We start from the raw sequence: 13,359 nt of genomic DNA, 5'->3' as shown, positions 1-13,359 counted from the left end.
CACATTTAAAAAACTGAAAAAAAAAAAAAGAAACAAGAAATATAACGAAAAACTGGACAACTGAAAAGCGATTCGAGTCGCTTCATTATTGTTGTCGGGCACTGTAATCTAACTGCAACGGCTTCATCTGACTATAAAATATATAAGCTGTGCCCCATTGTATCGCTTTGTGCCCCAGTTTGTTGAAAATCAAGTTGTGTAAAGTTACAAAAATAAATATGAAAGCCTCAATTTGCGAGTCCGAGCTTTGAGTATATCAGTAGAACAAAGCCAAATGCCAGTTGGGAATTGTAAATTTGCCAATCAAAAGTTCAACTGGCACGCTCCTAAGTTAGCTCTGAGAGCAATATTAAGTCTAACCTTTTCCCCCATATTAGCTAGGGATCATCTATAATAATAGTATTGCATTGAAAGCACTTTGCTTTCAACATTTTCGTCAGTATTTTGTCACCTATGGAGCTGTTGGAAGCTGTTCAGCTAGAATTTCATTAACTTTTGAATTGATCATGTGCTGGCGACTGCTTGTCCCTCGCATCTTTAATGAAAGCGTTTGCTTTAAGGGCATGCTTATCTCAATCCAAGCTCCACACTTGGCAACATGTGTAATCTTCTTATTGGCAAACAAAATGACATCTTTTGCCGGGCAGCAGTCGAAGTGGTCTAAAAAGCAATCCCGCAACCACTTGGCTTGAATTTGTTTTGTTTGTGTGCATCAAATTGGACAGCCAAATTGTGTGTGTGGCACGGTTGCAGCCGCCAGGTGATGGAATCGCATCGAGTCTGGCCACCCTAATCTCTGGCAGTACTTTGAATGTCTGGCCACCGTTTTAAATGAGATAGGGGCTGCCAAACATCCCCTAACCCTCTTTGTACCCCCCGTCATTGGTCTGGTTACTTAGTGCATGGAGCTTAAGTGACGACACATGGTGTGGCATTTACATATCTCTGCCTCGCATCTTGGACTCATGCCAGTCCCTCTTCCAATCCGACACTTACCCCCAAAAACCAACCAATAACCCCTGAATCCCCCCTCAACCCATGCCTGTTGTTGCTGCAGCTTTTATGCAAATTTACAAAGTGCAAATTACACGCGACTAAAGGTTTTTTCTTTGCTCTCCTATCGGACGTAGGTGTCTCTGGGTGTCTGCTGGTGTGACTGTGTGTGTGTTTGTGTGTGTGTATATATGTGTGTGTGTGTGTGTGTTAGTAAATGGCAAACTTAAAAATTCCATTCAAACTTTTCTATACGAAGTATATGAAGCAGCTTCATCTACGTCTCAACCCAAACTGCTATTTATTTATTATATTGGTGTGTGTGTGTGTGTGTGTGTGTGTGTATATGTGTATGTGTGTGTGTGGGTGTGCTCTTTTTTGTGCATTCGCCCCATCGTTCTCGCACAATGGGGCCCACAAGAATCTCAGTCGCTGCCTCGGGGAAATGTCTTTATTATCCCGACTTCAATAGGCGAGACTCCCCAATGGCAAAAACCGAATGTTTTATCACACTGGCTGCCAGTGTGTTGAATGCATTTCAAAGCGAAACGATTGCCATACTTACTTCATTTGCACTGGCTGAGTGCAAATAAGTTGAGCAGACGACAACTTAAAAGTTGCATTTATGTGACTTATCGATAACACTGAGCGGACAGTAATCGATAAGCGCTTTAAGGAATCCTTCAACAGATTTTAAAGAGCATCAAAAAGCCAAGTACTTGTATATCCTATATATCTCATATATCTCTTTGATGAGGTACCGATAACAGCAAGCCTCAAATATCAATGTTGAAACACGTCAAAACTAGTTGCAAAACTAAATGCATAAAAACTAAATTAAAGGCACTCTATTTTTAATGTGGCTTTTTTAGCATTCATTTACTTTACATACATATATATACATGTATATATATATATATATATTTATTTTGGCCCTTTGCTGGCTATAAAAAAGAGTTAAAAGATGCAAAAATGAGCGAAAGTGCAGGAAGCATTTCATCAGGCGTTGCACTCGAGGAGAGCGGCAGTGGAGGCATGAAACGTGGCAGTTTTATAAGCATGCCACGAGTCGTATGCCCTTGTGCACCACCTCTATATCAAGCTCCACAAGCTCCACACGCCCCCATCCCGCAGACACGCTCGCTCGCTACATAAAGCACATTTATCGTGGTTACAAAAGCGTAAAAGAAAAGTGTGGCACAACGTTTGCTGCTCCTGCTCCCCTCATCGTGCTGCTGTTGCTGCTGCTGCTGCTGTTGCTGCTTCCTTAAAAATATTTCAAAAACTGTTTCAGGCTAAATGAACATAAAGCGTAGCACTCCCTATCACTTCCCTAACCCCTCTCCCAGCAACCTATGCAACGCTTATGGCCCGCAGCTTCGCTTTGTTTCCTAGTGTGGCAGTGGGGGATGGTGGGTTGCGGCAGGTTGGTTGCATCTATCAGCTGCTCATCGCAACAGCAGTTCTGAAACTGAAAATAAAGCCAAATTAAAATTATATACTCTTTCATTCTTTCGCTCTTTCTCTCTCTCTCTCTCTCTCTCTCTCTCTCTCTCTCTCTCTTTTGTTTGTTGTGGTGTGGTGCCTCCTCTTCGGGGCTCGGGGGCAAGCACTGGCCCTCTTGTATGTACTAAAGTCAACTAAGTCGTGCTCAATTTTTATGATGAGAGACGTCGACTGCTTTGGCTGCTGCCACTTTGTGTGTCGCGCCAAGCCAAACGCTGTGCAACAAAAACAACACCAACAACAACAACAAAGCCAGACAGTTGCTGGAGGGTGCAGAGGTTGGGGCGGGGGAGATTGGGGATGGAGGAGAGCTGCACTTGAAGAAAATGTATGCTGCATAATATTGTCATACTTTTGGACGTCCTTTCTAAAATGCCTTTTGTTCATTGCGAAGCGCGTTTCACTGAATTTTCTTTATTAATTCAATATTAGTTCAAAAGTGCCCCGCTCAAATGCATTATAAGATATTTCGACGTCTCTCTAAATTTCTTGTTTCATAAAATTCCTTTTTGTCAAAGCATTTTTGGAATAAAAATTTGCTGAAATGAATTTCACAAAAAAAAAAAAAACAAATAAATAAACGAATGCATAAATGCTAAGCTGAAAAGTGCATTATAAAATATTTTGACTAATTACAAAGTGGATTTTACTAAAATTGCTTTATGCCGGAGTATTTGAAATAATAAATAATACAAAAAGACAACGATTTCATAAATGCCAAGTTCAAAAGTGATTTATTGGTATGCGTTTTACTTTGAACAATTTGCAGACAATATTATGAAATATTAATAGAAATTATTTGTGTTTATTTTAACCATTTGTTGTTAAGGGCGTATTTTCAGACGTATTTTCCATTTTTCTGAGTGTGGCTGCTGTTGCCACTCTGCCTGCCTGTTTGCTTCTTTTGGGGCGCTGCCTGAAAAGTAAAATGTTAAATAAAAAAAGGAAGAAGGGGGAGAAACCTCAGCCACCGTTGAGTCCTTGGTTCGCCAAAGTTGGCCCAAAGAAAAGAAATTAAATGCACTTCCTTTTATGCGCGCTACTCATATTTTTACCTAACCTCCCACGTACCACGCACCACCAACCCAGCACCCTTCGCACCCACCCACACACACACACACACACAAACAATGCGCTAATAATGAAAGTGCACTTTTGACACAAAAGGTGGCTGTGGCGACAATGCACAAGTCCAACCCGCACCACCGCCTCACCGCCTCACCGCACCACTGCACTCCACCCAACTCATGACTGGTTTATTGCTCATTCGCCGCAATGGCGATTAGTACAAAGGAAGGGCGGAGTTGAGTGGAGTGGAATGGAATGGCGGGGAGTCAAAGTAGTGTTGCTAGTGCTTTTTTGACCCGAAATGAGATTATGAGTTTTTTTTTTGTGGCTCCTGCTAACTTTCATTGTTTGCTTAGCTAGTGCTGCTGCTGCTGCTGCTGCTGCTGCCAGGCGCAAGGTGGCGCCACACAAGGCCAATGGCAATCAGCGCGCGCTGAGATTATATTTCCAGTTTCACGTTTCTCTGCTTGACTGCAGTTTTCCCGCTTTTCTTTTGCCCATTGTTGCTTCCGCTACTTTATGACGTCATTATACCGAGTACTGATTGAATTGGCCATGAATGCAACCAAAGCCAAAGGTGAAAGGACAATGCCAGCCAAAAGGAGTCAACTCAACTGTGGGCAAGAGAAAGCATTAGAGGAGAGTTTGACAGAGAGAGAGAGAGAGAGATAGAGACAGAGTATATTCAAATAGAAGCTGTGTGTAAGTCTGTGTGTGGCATAGACAGGCTATTGATAGCTATATATGTTTGTATGTATATATATAAATATATGTATAAATATAGCTAGATATTTACAATTTCAGTTTCAATCTATATATACCTTTATGCTATTCATATTTGATATTTGTCTCAGAAACTACTCCAAGTTGTGACAAAAACTCCTGTGTAAACCTTACAGAGAAGCTTCCCCCCTCTCTGTCTCTCTCTCTCTCTCTCTCTGTCCCTTTGGTTTCCTCTCCCTATCTCTTTTTCTCTCTTTCTGCTCCCACAATGTTCATCGTTTGACTTGGCGTATGAGTAATTTGGTTTACTTTGTATATGGCAAAGGCCAAATAAAAAGGTTGCCAGAGCCACGCCCTGATGCTGGCCTAAACTGAATGTTACTGAAAGATGCGAGGAGTAGGAGAAGGATGTCGGAGGGATGTATGAATGGGGGGTGTGGGTGGGGTCGTAGGCGCAGGGTCGGCTCGCGTCTTTGGCTGCAGTAAAAATAAATCAAATAAATAATAAAATGAAACGAAACGAAATCAAATGCGAAATAAAAAATCAGTTGGCACTCACCACTTGAATGAATTTGGAATACAAAACCAATACACACACACACACACTCTAACACACACCCCCACACACATATACACACACACACACACACACTCATGCAGTTTGCCTTTCGGTTTGATTTCAAATAAAAATGTGCTTCATTGAATCGAATTGAAGCAGCAGAAATGAACGAGGCTGAACCACAACCAACACACCCACACATCCGCACACACACACACACACACACACACACAGACGATGCTGCTAGCTTGGACTGGAAGCAACTGCCTCGGCATTTTGGTCAATTGCAATTAGAAACCACCGAAGATGATACTGCTCCTGCAGTTCGGTCCTGCAGCCTGACCACCAGCTGCACCAGCCCATCACAGTGCAACTTGGTGAAAGGACACTCAGAAAAAAAGGGCTCTACTTAATTGAATTACTAAGTGGTATAAGGAACAACAGTTCTTAAACTAAGAATATTTACTCTTTACAAACTGTATTTACAAGCTTCTAATTTTCAATTAGTTTTGGGTTTGTTTCAAGTTTATATTAGAATTGTTTAAGGCACTTGAGCTCTGAAAGTGTGTATTAAATAGCTTTCTTTAGTTAAGAAACACTTAAATAGGTCTGCAGTTTTAAAATGATTTCTACAAAAAATACTATAAATTCGAATCTTGTACGCTGATCTAGAATTCTCGAATCTTTTATTATTATCCAAGTGCATAGATACACACTAAATCACAAACACACACACACGCACACACACACTGGGCATAACTGACCCAAATATTGTACATTATGTGTTTATGTTCAGGAAAGTCAAGTGCTGTGTGGGTGGTTTGGGTGGCTTGGTTTCGTTGCTTGCCTGAGAAATTGCAACACTTGAGAACTTGAAAATGTTTTGCCAACTTGGTTCGCCCTGGCAAAAGTTCGAAGAGCCAACTGGCAATGGCAACAAAACTGCCAACTGTTCACTGCAGCACAGGGGCAGCTTCAACTTATCCCTGGTCCGCCACCAACCCCTACTTGACTGCAGGCACTCGATCTCCCATTCCAGTAATAATTAGTGTAAACAATTGCGCCATTTAAAAAAAAAAAAAAAAGCCAGAAAAGTTTTCTTGGCCGCCACACTGCAGCATTTTATTTCAAGGTTTCTTTCCACTTAGTTGTCACCGCCACCCAGAAAACCACCCAGCAACCACCCTGCCAACAGCCCCACCTTCAATTAATGTTGACATTTCTGCCCCGCTCGCTTCCAGCATGCGGCATATATTTTTTTTTTATATTTTCCAAACAAATTGGCAAACTACAAACCGGATATCGGTTTTGGGCAGGCTACGCAGGCTCGCCCAGGGTTGCCATTTGGCCAGTGTTGCCATAGCTTCTCAATTGCTGGGTAACTGCTCATTAAATTTAATATCAAGTTATATTTTTACCTATTCCCTTTGGTGTGTGTATCGATGATGGTGCTCTTCTATTTTTGTATTCGGATTCCCCAAAGATTCACCTCCAGCATATTCGATGTCGAATGTTTTATGTGATTAGTTGCCATAATATGTAACTCAATTGTGCTGAATATGAAATACATATCCACTCTTACAATATATATATATACGTATACATTATATATATTATATATAGTATACATAACTCAAAAATATGCTCAATATGTTAAACATCAAATATATGTATAGTTTTCTAAAAACAAGCCTCTCAATGGCCTACTTCCTGGTACTGATATGTATATATACTTATGTAAATCGATATTGATTACATATGTACATATCTAACGGATATATATCGATGATATATTTATCGACTATATATACATATCTCTAACAAGGTTTTCAATATCTGAATTTCCATTGAGTTTAATTTGTAGTTGAGGTTAAACATAATATAAGATTCACTAATTTTTACCTTACAGCTGTGGAAAATATCACATTTTCAGATGGGTAACCCCAATACAATTCTTTTGTTTGGTTTGGTTTGGTTTGGTTCGATTATTAAAGTTCAGTTCTATAATATATAGTATACATATCTAAATATGCGATAAGTTATCCGTTTAGTTGTTCGATTTGTTCGCAACATTCAACATTTTATAAACGTTATCGATTATCGATGGATTTGCTCACAAATATGAATATTAAGCAAACAATCAAAAACGAAACTCAATTTGTTTACATAACCGTACAAATGTTAGCTTTCAGTATTGCATATATTTTTGTAATCTTCTCATAGTTGTACTATTTTGCATGACTTTTTATACATTTCCAGCATTCTTATAATAGTCGATTGCTGAGCGCTGCGACAAATATTATCGGTTGCTATCGATTTTTATCGTTTGGTCTTAATCATGCTCCTGCAACCTTGCCGTTATCGATGAGCAGTTTATTATCGATAATTGACTGACTGATGACTTATATTTGACGAGATAACTTATGCTTCATTGGTGCTGTCGAACATTTGATTTCGACAGCAATATTTATCGATATGACAAAGTAATCGTTATCGCTTAGCTCAGCAATCGACAAAATATGCACTGTTTTTTTTATTGATACATAAATGTTTTTTTATCTGTAGTTCCCGTTTGGCTGCAGCTCCAATTCAACCACACCTCGTTGTTAGCCAATTAAAAGCTATTCAAATATTCTCGCATTGAAAGTATTCAGTTGCCTCTCAGGCAATTCCATTCCATTCCAGTCTATTCCAATCCATTCCATTCCAATCGAATCCACTTCAATCCACTCCAATCCAATCCAATCCAATCCAATCCCTTTCGAATAGCTGCCTGCCAAACGAGTTTTGCACCTGTAAAAATCAAATATGACAAAAAATTCAAGCATTTATATTTCCTCTATTTATTTTTGTAGTTAACACACACACACTCACTCACTCACTCACTCACTCACGCACACACACACATACAGACAGGCAAACATAGATTGAGTCTATGTGCTTTTATTTGCCAAGCTGTTTTCAATAATTGAATTATCCAAGCAAAAATACATATTGAAACTGTGTGTGTGTGTGTCATTGTGTAGTTGAGTGTGTGTTGTGTACACAACAATTTAAATACTTCAAATCACACAGGATACACTCACACACACACACACACACACACACTCGCACACACATACACAGAGAGACCAATAAGCTCATTTCTCACATCCATCATCCATCTCGCTCACTCGTTTATAAATACATATGCATATGACAATATTTATGAATATTTTCTCAATTGATTTCGTTTTCACTTTAAGTGGAGTTTAGCAAAGAAAAGTAAAAACCAAATAGAAACAATTGTAATTTTATTATGTTATCTTATCTTAAATATTTGTTACAAATTTCAAATACTCGATACTTATATAACTATATCATTCTATATATGTATATATATATATATACAATATACTTACATAGTTACAACTCGATGTTTCTTTTTTACACTATTTTCGTTTTATGATTTCACGAAACAAGCTGAAAGCGATACAAGAAACAAATCAACAGAAAAAAAATCCAGAAAAAAAGAAAAGCAAAACAAAAATCACGAAACTTGAATTTAAAGCACGCAACTAACAAAATGATTTTCTCTTTTACAAAAATCCCCCACAAAACCAACTTGCAACTTGAAACCACCACTCATCGATTCAACACACTCCGGAAAAACAGTCGCGTTTCGGTTATGCGAGGTCAGGTGATAACGCCCCAAGGCCTGGGAATTGTCGGAATACGCGTCTCCGTCGATCGCGACTCACGATTTGGATTCACCCTGACACGTCAGGGCGGCTGGTAAGTGCGAACAGCATTATTATATATCTCATTTGACAATGAATATTCAATATTTGGCTGAAGACAAGTTGTTCGAATGCTCTAGTCGAGAAAGCTCGACTACGTCTTGGCTTGCGGTATAAGTTTCTTATACAACCCAGATGACATTTGTATAGTTGATTTATAATATGTATGTGTTGTGTTATGTATTAAGTATTAAGTCATAATTGTGTATTTTAGTGTTATGGGAAATCGATATTTATCAATATTCCCGAAACGAATGCAGGTAGCGATAAAGTAAATTGAATGCTTATGGCCTACGAGAACTTATATTTCAAATTTAAAGTCTTAAAGCTTTTCTAGACAAACAGACGGATATGGCCAGATTGACTTGATTGCTAATGCTGATCAAGAATATATATGTATTCCTTGGGATCGGAGATGCCAGTTCCATATTCAAGTACAACTTCATTGTAACCTTTTCTGCCAATAGCTATAGCTTTTGGGCTAATGCATAGATCTGCTATAGTAAGCCAACAGCCAATGAAATATGTACCTAAATACTTTTAGTAAAACTACACACATATATATTTATATAGACGTATATATATATATATATTTATATGGATTTAATATGGCAAGTGGGCTTTTGGGCTTGGGTCCTCATTAATTTGAGCTTAAGTTGGCGCCGTGACGACCTCTTTAATCTTTTGTGGCCCTCGCTCGAAATGCAGATTACTTACGTATGAGTAATTTTTCATAATTTGTCAGCCAAGTTGCCTGCTAGCGTTTTGTGTCTTGGCATCTTGGCCAACTTTCGTCTTTGGCCTCTCTCTTGATTACATTTTGTTAATATAATTTCGTTGGGCACCGGCCAAGTGTGCTGCCCGATAAAGCAAGTTATCACTTTTTAATTAAATCTTTCACTTTGATGTGCCCCCAGCACATACACATGCATATACATACAAATACCTATATATATATATATATATATATATAGACAGAGTTTTCATCTCGCTCTGCTCTCTCTCTCTCTCTCTCTGCTTTCGCGAGCTTAAACTAAAGTTATTTAAACGCGCCTTATCGTCAAGTTTTTTGGCAGGGGGAGGAAGGCGCGAAAGCGGAACCCAAAAACAAACAAAAAAGTCTTTATTAACAGGCTGACCAAAACACATTTTCCAAAAACTCAACAAAGTCGCCAGACAAAAAAACAGCAAAACTAAAACAAATGCAATTTGTGGTGATTAATGGGCCGTAAACGCCCGAAAAAGTGATATTTAGTCAGTGCCTGCCTTTATTCAAACTAAGTAGGCAGCTCACGTAATCTTGCTGGCAATTAAAATGACAACGGTATGCTTTTATTATTATATATATATATATATATATATATATAATGTTTCCAATACCCTGTAATAAAGTTAGAAGTCGTCGTTTATCTTCTTAAAATATACCTTTAAAAATATTTCCACTTATTGTTGAAGCTATAGGCTATATCTATATGTATATATATATATAGCAAAGTATCACATGGTTTATATTATACATTTCTAAAGCCTAGGCTAATGCTGCGTACTATCCACGAAGTCAGGCAAAAAGATATGTGTATTTTGTGAGGAAATTTGAACGTCACTAGTATTTGGCATTTGCTTGAATGAGATTTAAATCACAAACAGAAAAGGCAAAATGAAAATACAAAATGGAAATAGAAAATAGAAAATAGTAAATGGAAAATAGAAAATGGTAATGCTGATGAAGCGCAGGATGAGGAGGAGTCGATGGCGGTTGCACAATTCGAGGATTCGTTGGCCAATCCAATATATCTAATATAAATATTTTTGCAGTTGTTTTTGGCAAAAAGGATTTCCGCTCTTCCCACACCAACAACAACAGTTATAACAGCAGCATCTGTAATTGTTGTTGTTGTTGTTATTCTGACATTTTCTTTTGCCTAGCATGTGTGTGTGTGTGTGTGTTTGTGTGTATCTTTGCTGGCCAATTTAAATAAACATTTCGCACCCGCTTTGCCTGCAGTTCTTCAGTTCCATTGCTGATTTTATTATGTGTCCAGCAACAGCAGCAGCAGCAAAATCATCCAGCATTAAACAGATTGTTATCGAGTATACACGACTAACAGATGCTCCGTACATGTATCATATCTAAACACAGAAACATTGCAATTCCCTTAAGCAAACTCTCCACTTCTTCAAGTCTTCGAGTTATTATAAAAAAAAAAACTGATTTAAAATTTGTGAATAGTTTTTAATAATATCCCATTTTCTATTCTCCGCTCTTCTTCTGTTCATGAAAGCCTCGACGTTAAATAATCAAGTCTTTAGTTGATCTTAGTCTTAGTCTAAGTCTTCTTTAGTATGTCAATCGCAACTCTGTTGAATACAGGGTATCGCAGCAAGTGCCGCACAAATAAAATCTGTGCAACTCACAGGCAGACAGACAGACAGACAGACAAACTTACTGTCTGATGATTGTTTGTATTTACTTACCCACACACACATAAAAACACAGAGCGAGACACCCTTTGCTTTGGTTCATTTCAAAAAGTGTTGCACACTTACATACACATACACATACACATACACACATAAGTGTGTGTGTGTGTGTGTGTTCAGTGCTGGCTGCCTGTTGTTTATGTGTGTGATTATATTTTTACCTACTGTGCCATAATTTCTCATTAGCCCAGTTGCCGTTAAATGCCGCTAACGTTGACCATTTTTCACATTTGCCTGACTTCCTTGTGCTTCTCTTTCTTCTCGCTCTGCTGGCTGTTGCCAGCACTGCTTGGCAATCAGCAGTGGCAGCAACAACAACAACTACAACTACTAAGCAATTATAAAGCAAGCGTCCAACTGTGAACCCAAGAAAACACAATGTAAACGAAAAAAAAAAAAAAACAAAAAAAATAATCACAAACATGTCCTGATTTTTCTAGTCGTCCTGTGTGTTCTCTCTCTCTTTCTCTCTCTCTCTCTCTCTCTCTCTCTCTCTCTGTCTATTTCTCTCTTTGTCTGTCTGTCGTTCGTTGTCAGCTTCTTAGAGCTCTGATTTGGTGGAGGACATAAATTGCTCAGTTTTTATTTATTTTTATTATGACTACTTTTGTTGTTTTTTATCTCCAAGTGTGTGTGTGTGTGTCTTCTTCTTCTCTTCTTTTGAAGTATTTTAAAGTTTCTTGTTTTTCTTATTTTTTTTTGTTGTTTTTTTTTTTGCTTTCAGCTTTTTTGCTTGCATTTTTGTTGCTACATTCTTACTTTTAGCTGGCAATAATTCCTGTTTATGTTCACATTATTTTTAGCTCTATAGTCCTGTGTGCTTACATATATGATGGCACAGAGCACACAGCACACAGCCATGTATGAGTTGGTGTGTGTGCGGCGCACAGTGCTCTATAAAATTAAATGTGCTGCCTTCAAGGCTGAAAGAATGCACACACACATACACACACACACTTGAAGTGCAATGAAAATATTGCACCCTTGCATGCAATAAACTAAATACTTCCCATTTGGATGCCCATTGAGTCCAGGAGTTAGTTACTCCATTGAAATCATTGTCGAAAAGTTTGAATATTATACAGGGTGCACACAACAGCAAACAGGGTGCATCCAGTTTTTAAAGTGAGAAGCAAAACAAGCTGAGAGTTGTTTAAGAAAACTAAATAAAAGCTGCTGAAAATAAGTTGCAGATTAATGCAGCAATCGAGCATCAACAGTGAGAAGCAAAGTGAGAAGTAAAACTGAAAAGTAAAGTGAGAAGCAAAAGAAGAAAACTGTAGAACCAAGAAAGAAACTTATTTTTTCTTTGTTTTTTTCTTTATTGTAAATTTACATACATTGCTTTCAGTTGTTTTGTAGCTTGTTTTTGTGTCATTTCGCAATTTGTCACACAGCATATTTATGTGACCTATGCGAAAAGTTTTCTCACTCACTGTGCCTGCCCAACTTGCTGCCTTTTGCTTGCTCACACACACACACACACACACACACACACACACACACACACACACACACACACACACACACACACACACACACACACACACACACACACACACACACACATTTACATAACTACACTCATATACACATGTGTCCTCCTACTTACAAATGTAACACATACTTTTCGGCGCCACTGTTGCTTGTTGATATTAATGTGTTGTTGTTGCTGTTGTTGTTGTTGCTGGTGTTGCTGTTGTTGTTGCTGTTGTCGTTGTTACTCTTAATGTTCGCGCGAGCTGGTTTTTATGGCTTTGTATTTATAATGTTTATTTCAATTCTGTGCTCTTATTTAGCTTTACTACACCCCACAAACAACAGCAACAACAGCAACAACAGCAACATGCTGTGCTCATTTTGTTGCTGTTACAAGTAGCCTCTTATACGCGATACCCTGTAAAGCTGTATAAAGTATAACTATTGGGACCAGCGTAGCTTCAAAAATCTGTCTCTGCCTATTTCAAATATTTTTCAAATAATATGCAAAGCAAAAATTGTTGAACACAACACAATTTTGAGTTGATATCGAGTTATTTTTGATTTGAGAGTCGTTCGATTGTTGCGTAAATTTCTAGCTTTGCTTCTTCTATCTAATTTCTCACATTGATCGCATAAAATAATGTAATTTCACTTGCCACTCGCTTTGATTTGAACATCTGCAACTACAGGGTATCTTGCTAGTCGTGTCGCTGCGCTGTACTCTAGATTTCTCACATATTGTTGCTGCGATTCTTAGAGCTTGCTTTT

At 38.3% G+C, this 13,359-nt stretch overlaps 1 protein-coding gene across 2 annotated transcripts in view; it reads left to right on the top strand.

Annotated features, from left to right (window-relative positions):
- The window catches only part of LOC6569390 (teneurin-a), a 128,908-nt gene that overhangs the window by 96,580 nt on the left and 18,969 nt on the right, over positions 1–13,359 (top strand). For both annotated transcript variants that reach the window (XM_032741299.2, XM_043215945.1), the window contains one exon: positions 8,504–8,623. In XM_032741299.2, coding sequence (XP_032597190.1) covers positions 8,504–8,623 — 120 coding nt within the window. The remainder of the gene's footprint in view (positions 1–8,503; positions 8,624–13,359) is intronic.

The sequence above is a fragment of the Drosophila grimshawi genome, unplaced genomic scaffold, assembly GCF_018153295.1.
Source record: "Drosophila grimshawi isolate 15287-2541.00 unplaced genomic scaffold, ASM1815329v1 contig_848, whole genome shotgun sequence".
Classification (NCBI taxonomy): Eukaryota; Metazoa; Arthropoda; class Insecta; order Diptera; family Drosophilidae; genus Drosophila; species Drosophila grimshawi.
The sequence above is the reverse complement of the archived record's forward strand: the minus strand, read 5'-3'. Positions and strand labels throughout refer to the sequence as shown.